This window comes from Penicillium riverlandense, assembly GCF_028828495.1.
Source record: "Penicillium riverlandense strain IBT 135883 chromosome Unknown utg000008l_segment0_segment0, whole genome shotgun sequence".
NCBI lineage: Eukaryota > Fungi > Ascomycota > Eurotiomycetes > Eurotiales > Aspergillaceae > Penicillium > Penicillium riverlandense.
The window spans coordinates 1,724,073-1,736,106 of NW_026643199.1; the positions used below are offsets into that span (position 1 = coordinate 1,724,073).

General features: G+C 53.5%; 6 protein-coding genes across 6 annotated transcripts; 4 read left to right on the forward strand and 2 right to left on the reverse strand.

Annotated features, from left to right (window-relative positions):
* Window positions 1–2,415: 2,415 nt before the first annotated feature.
* On the forward strand, window positions 2,416–3,702 carry N7474_009689 (guanine nucleotide-binding protein subunit alpha; the record flags this gene model as incomplete). The annotated part of the gene is made up of 5 exons (XM_057201099.1): window positions 2,416–2,542; window positions 2,602–2,789; window positions 2,840–3,003; window positions 3,053–3,311; window positions 3,361–3,702. 5 exons carry the CDS (start codon window positions 2,416–2,418, stop codon window positions 3,700–3,702), a joined length of 1,080 nt encoding a protein of 359 aa, XP_057049086.1.
* Window positions 3,703–4,204: 502 nt separating this feature from the next.
* N7474_009690 (mitochondrial 37S ribosomal protein mS38) lies at window positions 4,205–5,324 on the forward strand (the record flags this gene model as incomplete). The annotated part of the gene is made up of 2 exons (XM_057201100.1): window positions 4,205–4,939; window positions 5,004–5,324. 2 exons carry the CDS (start codon window positions 4,205–4,207, stop codon window positions 5,322–5,324), a joined length of 1,056 nt encoding a protein of 351 aa, XP_057049087.1.
* Window positions 5,325–6,231: 907 nt separating this feature from the next.
* Window positions 6,232–7,116, reverse strand: N7474_009691 (H(+)-transporting V0 sector ATPase subunit c; the record flags this gene model as incomplete). The annotated part of the gene is made up of 5 exons (XM_057201101.1): window positions 6,232–6,397; window positions 6,470–6,626; window positions 6,699–6,828; window positions 6,975–6,987; window positions 7,100–7,116. 5 exons carry the CDS (start codon window positions 7,114–7,116, stop codon window positions 6,232–6,234), a joined length of 483 nt encoding a protein of 160 aa, XP_057049088.1.
* Window positions 7,117–7,391: 275 nt separating this feature from the next.
* N7474_009692 (uncharacterized protein) lies at window positions 7,392–8,941 on the reverse strand (the record flags this gene model as incomplete). The annotated part of the gene is made up of 2 exons (XM_057201102.1): window positions 7,392–8,720; window positions 8,774–8,941. The coding sequence occupies 2 exons, from the start codon at window positions 8,939–8,941 to the stop codon at window positions 7,392–7,394; spliced, it is 1,497 nt and encodes a 498-aa protein (XP_057049089.1).
* A 204-nt stretch (window positions 8,942–9,145) lies between these two features.
* Window positions 9,146–11,238, forward strand: N7474_009693 (uncharacterized protein; the record flags this gene model as incomplete). Its single annotated transcript, XM_057201103.1, has 3 exons — window positions 9,146–9,375; window positions 9,426–10,184; window positions 10,239–11,238. 3 exons carry the CDS (start codon window positions 9,146–9,148, stop codon window positions 11,236–11,238), a joined length of 1,989 nt encoding a protein of 662 aa, XP_057049090.1.
* Window positions 11,239–11,504: 266 nt separating this feature from the next.
* Window positions 11,505–11,959, forward strand: N7474_009694 (YqaE/Pmp3 family membrane protein; the record flags this gene model as incomplete). Its single annotated transcript, XM_057201104.1, has 3 exons — window positions 11,505–11,521; window positions 11,593–11,793; window positions 11,851–11,959. The coding sequence occupies 3 exons, from the start codon at window positions 11,505–11,507 to the stop codon at window positions 11,957–11,959; spliced, it is 327 nt and encodes a 108-aa protein (XP_057049091.1).
* Window positions 11,960–12,034: the final 75 nt, after the last annotated feature.

The window sequence follows — 12,034 nt, forward strand, 5'->3', positions numbered from 1 at the left end:
TAGAAGCCCAGCTAGCTATGAACCATACTCTTGAACCAATAATATCACTATAGTTGAGTATTTCATAGTGTTGCCTTCCAGAGTCAGACGTGGCGGCGGTGCCAGACGCCACCACGAGGAGGTCACTCTTATCCTTCCACCCCCAGCCTGTCGTATGACTAGCATATCGAATAACTAACCCTGTCTGATACCTGTCATATCCCGTTCTAGGACTAGTCAGCACAGCCAACAATAAAGCCCATAACCTGAAACAGTCGAAAATAAGCCAACCCAGGAAAGCAAAAGTACACTATGTACAACAACGCCCGGAAGAGCTCCCGTGGGCCTAGGCGGCTGTCAAAATACTGATCGACAACGGCTCATTTGCTCGGTTCCACGGCTCAACGCCTGAACGGCTCTGGCCCGTGAGTCTGTTTCGCTCAAGCTCTCCCTATTTTTATTTATTTTTATTATTTTATTTTATTTTTTGGGGGGGGGGGGGGGAGAGGGGGAAGGTCTTGAGAGTTCAGCCACATGGGGAACAACGTGCTGGATGCCGAGGAAAACGCCCAGATATCCATGTGGCGGGTCAATTGAGCTTAAGCTCAACCTGTCAGACGACCTGGGTGACCTGTCAAAATCATCGGAAGTACCTCGGGGTTGCCGTTGGGAAGTAAAAAAAGCAAAAAAACAGAAAAAGTTTAGAGCCCGGGTGGGAAACGAGATGATTGGCGGAAGCGAAAGGCCTAGGCGTCGTTTTACCACTAGCATTCTTTTTCCCAGGCTGTTGGCTTCTCTTGAGAATCCGAACATCCACTGCTCGACTCAGGGCCGGGTGGAGTATGGATGAATCTGGTAACAGTCCTAATCAGAAATCTCCACTCGAATAGGATTGCCAAGCTGCCAGTCAGGGGGAGAGTTGGCTCGGAGAAAAACCGGCTTGGTCACTGTCGAGAATCACGGGATGGAGGTTGCCTTCCAAGTGAGAATGTGAGTCTTCTACACATTTCCTTCTCGTGGCATGATTCACCGTCCAGACATGTTCTAGATCTGGAAGGTCACTTCCTAGCATAGTTAGCGGTTACTACATACATTCGAGGAACTGAACTCGTGTTGTAATTGCCCCCCACCGATCCTGGCGAGCCAAGGCGCCCGAACAGGATTTGCCCCTGCCTTAGCTCCAAAGCAGCCACTCGGCCTCCGGCGACGGTGGAGCGCTAGCTTTGTAGGCCATGAAACCGGGTCCAGCGGGAGGAGTGTCATTAGCGTCTCAAAGCTTTCATTGGATCTTCTATTTAGTAGGTACAGTAGTGTGTAGTTCGTGCCAGATGTCAGGGGTAAAACAACGGGACGGAGAAACGAGCATAGCGCCGAGCATGGGCCGCTGCGGAGTACAGAGCTCAACTAAAGGAATCCGCCGACGTTTCAGGCCATGCGGCACTATCCACGCGCCGGCATGTTCGAGAAAAATGCCAGTATGTAGGGAGGAGAGAGAGAAAGTCGTTATGTCGTAGTGAGTACGTCTATTGAGCCATGTAGTAGTATGGAACTCACTATGATGATTTGGGGAGAATATGAATATTAACGTGGTAAACAATGCATTATTATTATTATTATTATTATTATTCACCCATTCCTGACGATCGATCGGCCGACGTTAGCGCAGCCTGGCCCTTTTCTGTTCGTTTTCTTCTTTGCTGGTGGGACTTCTGGGCGCACCGCACGATAGGGACTTGGTTAGTACGACCAGCCTGTCTCTCTCTCTCTTCGTCCCTCTCTCTCTTTGTTGTCACTCTCTCCCTTCCCTCACCTTCAATTCTCTTCTCTCCCTTGGATGATCGCCTTTTCTTTCTAGGGATTACCAACATCAGTCTTCCTTCCTTCATTATTGACTTCCCCCTCTTCGTCACCCCCTACCCCTCGACTCCATCCGACCCTGCCGAGCACCCTCCTCCCTCCCGCCCGACTCGACCACCCGTCAATCGTGTGCTGACGTCGTGCCGACCACGCTACGGACGCCTGTCTCAGAGGATAAACCCCGGTCTGATTGGAAACTTGACCGCCCGATTTGCAACGGAACGTGGCAGATCCCGGGTGTGGGGAAGCAGCGAGGTCTCGAAGCTTGACAGCTCTTTGGACGGCAGCTTTGTAGTGGTCTCAGCGCGATCATTCAGGGTCTTCGAGAAGGTGGGCAAACCCTCCTCCTCATCCTCCCCCCTTCATGCGTGATGGGCCTGCGCGCCCTTCGTATCCTGAGGCCGGTCAAGCCTGGGTCGAGTCGACGGATGTCTCTGAAGCTTGCGCACCGACCCGCGAGGCGCAATGCTATTCGCATCCCTGACTCAGAACAAAGACGCGCTGTTCGTCCCTCATCTCTCGACCGTTGCTAACTCCCCCTCGTACCAGTACTGTTGACCATCCTCGCGTACCGACATCATGGGTTGCATGAACTCCAAGAGCGCAGACGTGGACAGGGATGCCCTCCAACGTAATGCTCGGATAGATCGGACACTAAAGAATGACAAAAAGACGATGGACCGGACCATCAAGATCCTGCTACTGGGTGAGCTGCATCGGTCGACTTGGGAGATGCGCGCGGCACAAAACTAACGTTCCAAACAGGAGCTGGAGAGTCCGGCAAGTCCACTATCATCAAGCAGATGCGCATCATCCACGATGGAGGCTTCCCCGAGGAAGAACGGCGTCAGACACGCGCCGTGATCTACTCAAATATTGTCATTGCGTTCAAAGTTTTGTTGGATATCATGAACGCCGAGAATATCAAGTTCGAGAATGAGGAGAAGACTAAAGTATGTTTCCCCAAATCCCGTGCCGGTCTTTCTGACATATTACTTTCTAGCCACTCGCGGAATTGTTGGAGAACACGGATCCGGATGTTGGGTCAGATGAGGCCTTCTCCGACCCCAAGGTTCGCGACGCCATGCGAGACACATGGGCTGATGCCGGTGTTCAAAAGGCCGTGGCTCGTGGGCACGAATTCGCTCTTCACGACAACTTGGTTTAGTAGGTGTGCCTTAAACTTCTGAATATTCATTCTGACAATTTGTCTCAGCTTTTACGATGCGCTGGATCGCATATTTACACCGGGCTGGCTGCCCGACAATCAGGACATGCTGCAGGCTCGACTTCGGACGACGGGTATTACGGAGACGCTGTTCGAACTCGGACAGATGAACTTCCGCATGATGGATGTTGGTGGGCAACGGTCTGAACGGAAGAAGTGGATTCATTGTTTCGAGGGTGTTCAGTGTCTGCTGTTCATGGTTGCCCTGTCTGGTTATGACCAGTGTCTGGTTGAGGATCAGAATGCTGTAAGTCTGCTCACACTCCACGAAATGATGGATTTCTAACCCCCAACAGAATCAAATGCACGAGGCCATGATGCTGTTCGAGTCTCTGGTCAACGGTGAATGGTTCAAGCGCAAGCCCATCATTCTTTTCCTCAACAAGATCGATTTGTTCAAGGGCAAACTCGCCATTTCCTCCATTTCGAAACACTTCCCTGACTACACCGGATCAAACACCGACTTTGACGCTGCAGCGCGGTACTTTGCAGAGCGGTTCCGCGGCATCAACCGAATACCCGATCGCGAGATCTACATCCACTACACCAATGCTACCGACACCACGCTGTTGAAGGCGACTATGGATTCGGTCCAAGACATGATCATCCAGAAGAATCTCCACACCCTCATTCTATAGTTTGCTCACCTCTCCCGCACGATCTCCCGTCTTTGGCTCTTCTGGGGTGGTCCTTTCCTACTTTCTTTACTTCATACGAGGCGTCTTATAGAGGAGCTGTCGGTTCACTGCCGCGTTCCTTGGGTCTGTTTCATTGCATCCAAAAGCCCCATCCGATTTCGCCTTTTGCCCCCCTTATTCCTCAGCGACAGTGCCGTTTCCCCGTTTTGTTGTTACGCAGGATGATACCACTTGATTTGTCTCGTCGATGACTGTTCTTTGTATTATCACACAATCCTTTTGAATTTCCTATCGTGTCAGTAAGAGATCTACTTTCCATCCGTGATGATGTTTGCCACGAGAGTTATACATACTGCCTAGTCATCTTTATTATTTTTCCTCCCTCCCTCTTCTCACAGTATAATTTCTGCCTGAGGCATCAAATCACATAAGCAACCACATGACCCGCCCTCTGACTGATTTCGCCTTCGACTCCGCTTCAACTTCCTTTGTACCAACAACCATGTTGACAACGTCGTTACGCCGGGCGGCATGGGCAATGCCCGTACCCGGTTTGACTCGATCTTCCGGTCAGGCACTCGCCGTTCGAGGCATCCATCACCGCCGGTACTCCTCGTCCTCGTCGAAGCCGCCAGTTCCACCGAGTGATGGCTCTCGGCGGATGGACACATCCTCTACGCCTGCGAAGGGCGTGAGCTCGTCGAACGAGAAGGGCAAGGCAGCCCGTCGGCGGGGGAAGGATAACAGTGCCCGCAATGGGTCTTCAAAGGCCAGCCAGCAGAATTCTGTTTTTGCCAATCTCCCCAGCGTTCCCTCGACTCAGCACCTGCAGCCGCATGGTAAGCATTTTCCTTTGTCGCTGCTTCAGCTCCGAGATCGTACTGACTTGCATCAAGATGTCCATGTAGCATCCTTCTTCTCGATCCACCGACCCATGTCCGTGACGTCGACGGTACCGCCTGCTTCAAGCGCCGAGGCCTTTGATGCGATCTTCTCATCAAAGCGAACCCTCAAGAACGAGCCGGAGGACGTCATCTTCACTCTTTCCTCGACAGTTCAGTCTATGGAGAACACAGCGCACTCCCTGAGCGAACCGGAAGACCAACTGGGCCAGCTCAACCGCAGCTTCGCCAGCGAGCAGGACGGTGAGCTGCGCATGATGGACGGCCCGGAAGCCAAGATGTCCGTGGAAGAGTTCACCCGCCGGCTGCGCCCCTTCAACCCACCTCCACCGCCCGTTCCCATCACCGCAAACCCCTCCCCCCTCTGAAGCGGACCCCTCCGCCGAAGTCGACCAGGAGACATCAACCTACTCGACCGTCCTGACGATCCGCGAATCCCGCCACGCAGACGGCCGCAAGACCTACGAGGCGCACACGGGACCTTTCGTTTTCAATGACGACGTGGAAGGCCCCGCCGGAACGCGGGACGAAGTTGCCGCCTCCATCGATGCCCCCAGCGGCTTCGGCTCGGGTACGACCTACATCGAGCGCCTGCGTTACAACCGGTCCATGCACACGCTCAGCACGAAGCGACGGCGCCGTGTGAAGATGAAGAAGCATAAGTTTAAGAAGCTGATGCGGAGGACGCGCACGCTGCGCCGGAAACTCGACAAGGCTTAGAGTAGGGTATGCGGTTTTGTTTTGGCATGCATATCCTTGCATATATTATCCGGGTGTGGATGGAGTTTATATCACTCTCAACAGGCTGCTACCTGTTTTGTTGTTCGCGCCGTCCGTCATACCTACCTACGGTCTCGTATCAAATATCCTGGCCCTTTCCGTCCGCCGTTTTTCCTTGCTTAGAACCTACTCTTCTGGTCCTGGTTAGAAGCTCGCGGTTTGGATTTTTACTATCTGTCTCCTTTGTTCTCGGCTCTGGTCTACTGCTCTGCTCTCGTGTGGGATTTTGGGGAGTTCCTTCTCTCCCCTTTGTTCTTTTGATTGTTCTCTTATGCATTGCGAACTACCCAATAGATATAAATACCAATGGTTTGCCATCAGCATTCGACTCGATTCTCCCTACACGTTGCAACCCATCTGTTGTAGATCATGATACTGGGCCGTTTATATAGAGCGGCAGTATTGGTAGATTACGAACGGAAATGTTTAGGAAGCCGAGTCTGAAATGGAGTACGGAAAGACCCATATAAAGTACAATTGCCAAGCGCGCAATCACGCAATGTAAGCCAAACAATATCTACCACACCGGTAAACCACGCCCAGTTTGTCTTGATGCTCGACCACTTCTCCAGTCCACACAAGCATACCCGGTGATCGAATAAAAAGAAACACACCATCTGTCCCTCCCCCTCATTCTCTTTCTCCCTCTCTCAAGCACCAAAAGAAGATTTATAGTTGCCGAAATCTTGCTTTTGTATATCCGCCAGTCCTGGCACCACCCGTCGAAAATAGGATCCTCGAATGATGCTGGAAATCAATGCAAGCTCCAATCCAGCACTGGGTGCAGCCTGCAGAAAATCCCAAACACCCATCTCTGGGGGCGGCGCGAGGGGAAGGCACCTCTCGTTTAGCTGCAGGTGGCTTTCGAGCGCGAGTTCATGAGAAGAGCAACGATCAATCCGTACAGACCCAGAACTTCAGCGAAAATGAGAATCAGAATCATTCCGACGTACAGTCGGGGTTGCTGCGCTGTTCCGCGCACACCGGCGTCACCGACAATACCGATAGCGAAGCTGTATTGCGAAACAAGTCACCATTAGCAAGAGTTCGGGGCGCAGTTGATAGTAAGGGGACTGTAAACGTACCCAGCAGCCATACCGGCCAGACCGACAGCGAGACCAGCGCCCAGCTGGATAAATCCTGTGTACAGAGGGAGCTGCTGGGTCAGGTCGTTGGCGACCAGGACCGACACCACCAGACCGTAGATACCAATGATACCCGCCATGACGATGGGGACAATGTCTATCGAGCGAGGGAAGTCAGCATTACCGCAATCATGCATTGTATTTTTGTGGAAAGGAGGGAACCACGCACTCTTGACGATCAGGTCGGGCCGGAGCACACCCATGCTGCAGACACCGACACCAGCCTTGGCAGTGCCATAGGCAGCTCCGAAGCAGGTGAAGACGATGGCGGACGTGCAGCCCAGCGCGCCGAAGAAGGGCTAGAGCAATACAGTCAGTTATTTGTGGAGGGAATGAGATCATGGATATGAGGATGAGGGTGAGGGCGAGGGGCGGGCTGAAACATCGGGATGGGTTGGACTGGACGAGGTCGCGGCGCCGGGGACGGGAAAGGCGAAAAACTCACCGCATAGACGGGGCTGAGAAGGTGCAGATGTTAGCGTTTCATGACCTGAAGAAATGCGGTAGAGAAGGCGCCCGTAGTTGCTGGAGCACCCAGGGGTTGGAAGGACCGTCGTGAGGACAACTTACCAAAGATCCGTGGCCATTTTGGGGGGTAGGATGGTCCGGAGGAAGGGGGATCGATCGGGTAGTCGAGGGCAGGGAAATGAAAGTGCTGGACTCGAGATTGGCAGCCTCAAGCCGGAGATGCAGGGGGTGTTGAGTGGTGATCGAAGAAGATGGGAGCGAGATGAGAGGTGGACGACAAACACGCTGGACTTGGGATGTGCCAGTCACGTGGTCTTGGCACACCTACCAAGATGAGGAAGAAAGTATACGGGGGGTTATTCCAAGTTTTGTCTTAATCTACATGGCTTATTTCTTATAATACAGAGTTGAGGACTACTCGACACCCCGGCACATCAAGCTTGGTGCTGGACGCCGCCATCGTCTCGCCCTGCGGCACCGGCTGTGAGTACGCAATCGCCTTCTCGGACAATGCACCAAAGAAACCTGGAATTGCCACAAGGCCCGTTTCTCTTTCGACGTCCGGTAATTCGGGCTCCTCCATGTCAGAGGTGATTCCAAAGCTGTAGGTGACCGAGCACCCAGAGATATCATCCGGGAGATTGGTGAGCTCGACCGACACAAAGAACTGGATGAAATCACCAGCCGTGGCGACTTGCGACAGCAGAGACAGATCATCTCCCGCCATGAAAGCCGGCAGATCCGGCGCTGCAGCACTAGAGTTGAACAACTCTTCAAGGGCCGCAAGTTTGTCGCGGGAGGCCGTGCTGGCAAAGCTCACTTCTGGGTCCAGGGACAGAAGGCCCTGTTTCTTGCCCCATCCGCCTCCACCGCTCATCACACGGTGTAGCTTACCACCCTGACGCAGAGAGCGGATAATACGGTCGTGCGGTGATCCGCGATGGGAAAGATTATCTGGCCCTTCAACCAGCGCCCAGACCGTCACGCGCCGGTCGACAATATTGTGCTCTTCCAGGTAGCGCGGGAGCGTCTTCTCCAATTCAGTCGACGCGGGCATCGCCTTGGTGGACGCTGGATCGGTGGACTGGGCTATTTGGCGAAGGATATTCCCCATACTGGCGATGACTTTTCTCCGTTCGGTGACGGGGTGCAATGGCAGCTGTAGTTGAGGCTCTGTGACTGGAGAAATAGCTGCAACCAGGCAGCTTCTGAGATCAATTGATCCGTCCAGAGTATAGTTGTTGACAGCACTGTCCCAAGTCCAACGCATGCCGAACAGCGTGGTTTCCCTGCCATTGACGAAGACGGTATTTGCAAGTCTCAATCCAATCTCGTAGGGCAGTGGGCTGCTACTTTGTTGGGCCTTGCTTTGCACCGAGATCAAAATATCAGGCTCTTCACCCACAGAGCCCCTGATCTGACGAGGCGACGCCGCTTTCCCATGTACGCCGTCTTTTCCCACCACTAGAAGAGAAACACCTTCCACCCCCATCTCATCTGATGCCGTTTGAGGACCCGGAAGTTTGTCCACGACAGCAGCAACGGCGTATAGAGGCGATGGAGAAGAAGGACCATATAACCGGCCTACCCATTGCTGGAGGAAATCGCTGCTGGGGTCGAGCCATGGAGCAAAGCTTGGACTGGTGAGGAGGAGAGGAATAGACTCGGATGCGGGCAAGGAGGACGGGAGAGACGGAAGACTCGATAGGACATCTTCAGGAGCCTGCGGAGATCAATTAGCATACGGATCGCGTCCACCGGTCTGCAGGAACTCACAATGTCGGCTGGTCTCTTGGTGAGCCATGTGCATGCGACGGGTAGCCCTTTTGTCGCAGTCGCATAGCCTCTGGTGACTGGATGCGAGCGACGGGAGCTGCGAGTCAGAGCTAAGCGCAGGACCCGCCTGGCTAGGGATTTCGGGGCCTGTGTGGGTAGTTGTGGCATTATTGACAACAAGAGCAAGTTCGTTCTTGAAGCTGGGGAATTTCAATGTTGGTAAGATGACGGTATTAGTTACATACTGAGCAGACAACTCATGCGTAATCTTGGTATAGCAATACCGACGGGACACTAGCCACACCGGGAAGGAGCAACGCGGAGCTGCCTTCCTCCTTCTCTCAGCAACCAACTATATCTCCCCAGTTCACCATGAAACGAGACAGTCGGGGAATCCCCGCCACCATGGTACATCGATGGGGTCGCCCGCCCCCATCCTGCCTGGCGTGTCGCGCGAAGAAACGCCGCTGTGATCGGGAGCTGCCTTGTATGAATTGCAAGTTGCGGAACATCGACTGCGCATACGATGGGAGTGGTCATGACGGTCAGACTGCGACGCAGTCCCCTGCCCCAAGGACAAATGGCCAGGAGCCAGGTTCTTTGTAAGTATCCCTCCGTTTCAGGTGGAATTGTTCGCTGAAAAGTATCATAGGAAGCCGGAAGATGTTCTATATCGACTTCGTCATCTTGAAGAAGCAGTATTCAACAAATCAAACCAGACCTCTCATACCAACACCCCCGAATTTACAGCGTGGACACAACGCCCGACACAAGACACAATTCAGTTTACTCCATTTGGTCTCCACGTCTTGTCCAGTCGCCCAAGTGAACCAGCCCAGGACCCAAAGTTCATAGCCAGCCACCTTCCTCCCCGAGGGCAGGCAAGAGAGTTACTCAATCATTTTGTTAAAACCTTACAGCCCACAATCGCAATTCTTCACATTCCATCTACCAGAGAATTGATGGAAGAAACTTATGAAAAGATGGCCACGGGCAGCGTGCCCGACATGGCCAATCTGATTTTATTTCTGGTCATCTTCGCTGGTGGCTCGCTTGCCTGGTCTTCCCAGCTTTTGGAGCGCCTCAATGCCACACAAGCAGAGGCAAGGGCCGCTTTTACAGCCTACTCCCGACTGGCCCTGTCCGTCGTGGAGGACGATGCGCATCCTGTGGCCCCGTCCACCATCGCTCTGGCGTCTATGAGTATACTGTCCCATTTGATCACCAATTCCGACGGCTTTGGGCTCAAAATACATATGCTTCGAATGCGTTGCCTGTTGATGATGCGCGAGCTGAGGATTAACCGCTTGGACACTCCCGCGAGCGTCGAAGAAAGGAGACTCAAAGGGTGCAACATGATTGAGATTGAAGTCCAGAGACGGATCTGGTGGAGCATGGTCGCATCTGATTGGTAACGTCTCTCCGGTCAAAGGGAGATGTAGTGTACTGACAGCCGTGAAACTAGGCTAATTGGGTTTTCCGGCGGCCACCACGAGGGCGCGTACATATACCAAACAAAGCACATGCAGGTCAACTACCCAGCTAATACCGACGATGAGTTCATCACACCCACCTCGACCGATATTGACCTACCCTCTTCTGTTCCAACGGCAATGAGCGGATTTCTTTTCCGAGTGAAGACGGCGAACCTCTGCCGTGAGATCGTGGATGACATGCCGTCGGTTCTATTGGATGACAATGAAGCAGACTACAACATTGTGCTGGCGATGGACGAGAAGTTCCAGACCCTATTCAAAGAATTGCCATGGTTCCTCAAACTCGACCCGGAAAACGTTGAAAAAAGCAAGGAGGTTGTCAAGCAGCGGCCTTGGATCGCCTTCGGCCGCATCGCCGGTAATTTCAGTCTGCACTCGCGTCTCTGTCGACTCCACCGGCCCTACCACCTGGAGGGCATGACGAACCCCAAATACGCCTATTCCCATGAAGTGTGTATCCGGTCTGCGCAGACGGTGCTCGAGCTCCGACGCCAGATGGACGAGGCCGGCGCGAGGATCGATATCCAGCCCTCGCGGTTTTGGACGGTCATGCAGCATGTCTTTGTGGCAGCGCTTGTGCTGGCTACGGATGTGTCGTTCAGCCCCGATGCGCCAGACGCCGAGACTCGCAAGGCCAAAGTGCTCATGGCTTACCAGATTCTCGAATCGTCCAAACAGGAATCTAGTACTCTGGTTGAGAGCATTCAGCGCAATCTGCAGATTCTAATGTCTACGCTGCAGAAGGAGCGGGTCCAGCAGCCCCGAGAGTCTACTGTCCGTTCATCTGGGGAGGCCATTTCTTCAGGGGTGTTGCATGACGCATTCCGCGACGAGCCTCTCAGGAGTGGCACGACGGAGTTGAATTGGGATCAGCTGTGGACCGAGTTTCTGGCTGTGGCACCCGACTTGGACGCGCAGCAGTGGAACTCCTTGCTGGATGATGTAGACTTGAATCCCGCCCTGTTTTAAGGTGCCCGATGTGGCGGGGAGTAATCCGGATTAAGTGTGGCAGGCAGCCGCCAAATGGCGCCAGTTAGTGAATCGCCAAGACGGCACTAGCCACATCATGACGCAATGAAGGAGCAAGCTCTCTCTCTCCCTCCTGACTTTTCCCAACTGCTCTCGCAAGGTTACTTCCCTTCCTCTTCTTCCCTCCCCACAACCCATTCTTCGACCCCTTTTCGCTCTCCCAATTCCATCTCCTGGTCTCTGTGCCCATATCAACTTCAGCCAACATGCCTTTCACAGCTTCGTAAGTCTACCCTCCCAAAAGCATTCCACCTGCCCCTCCAAAAGTGGGTTGGGCTGACCCCCTGACTACAGCGACATCTGCAAGATCTTCTTCGCCTTCATCCTGCCTCCTCTGGGTGTCTTCCTGGAAAAAGGATGCGGCTCCGACTTCCTGATCAACATCTGCCTGACCATCCTGGGTTGGATCCCCGGTATTATCCACGCGCTGTATGCCACGCAACTCCGACCGTCTTTTGATTCTCAAGAACCACCCCTTCTAACCATGCCTCGTAGGTACATCATCCTTAAATACTAGACACGCTCTGCCGCCTTTCAACTTGTGCGACGCAGCGCCCAGGGCAACACATTCGCTTTCCCATCGATTTTTCTCTCCGGGAAAGTGATGTCATGGACCCTCTCTGAAGATCTTCTTGCGCGAGTGCTCCATCGTGAGGAATAGAGGCTGCAGTGCAGGTGGGATGTCTCGGATTGCTCGTGTCTGCGCGGTTGGGAGAGGTGTGAGACCGTTACACTC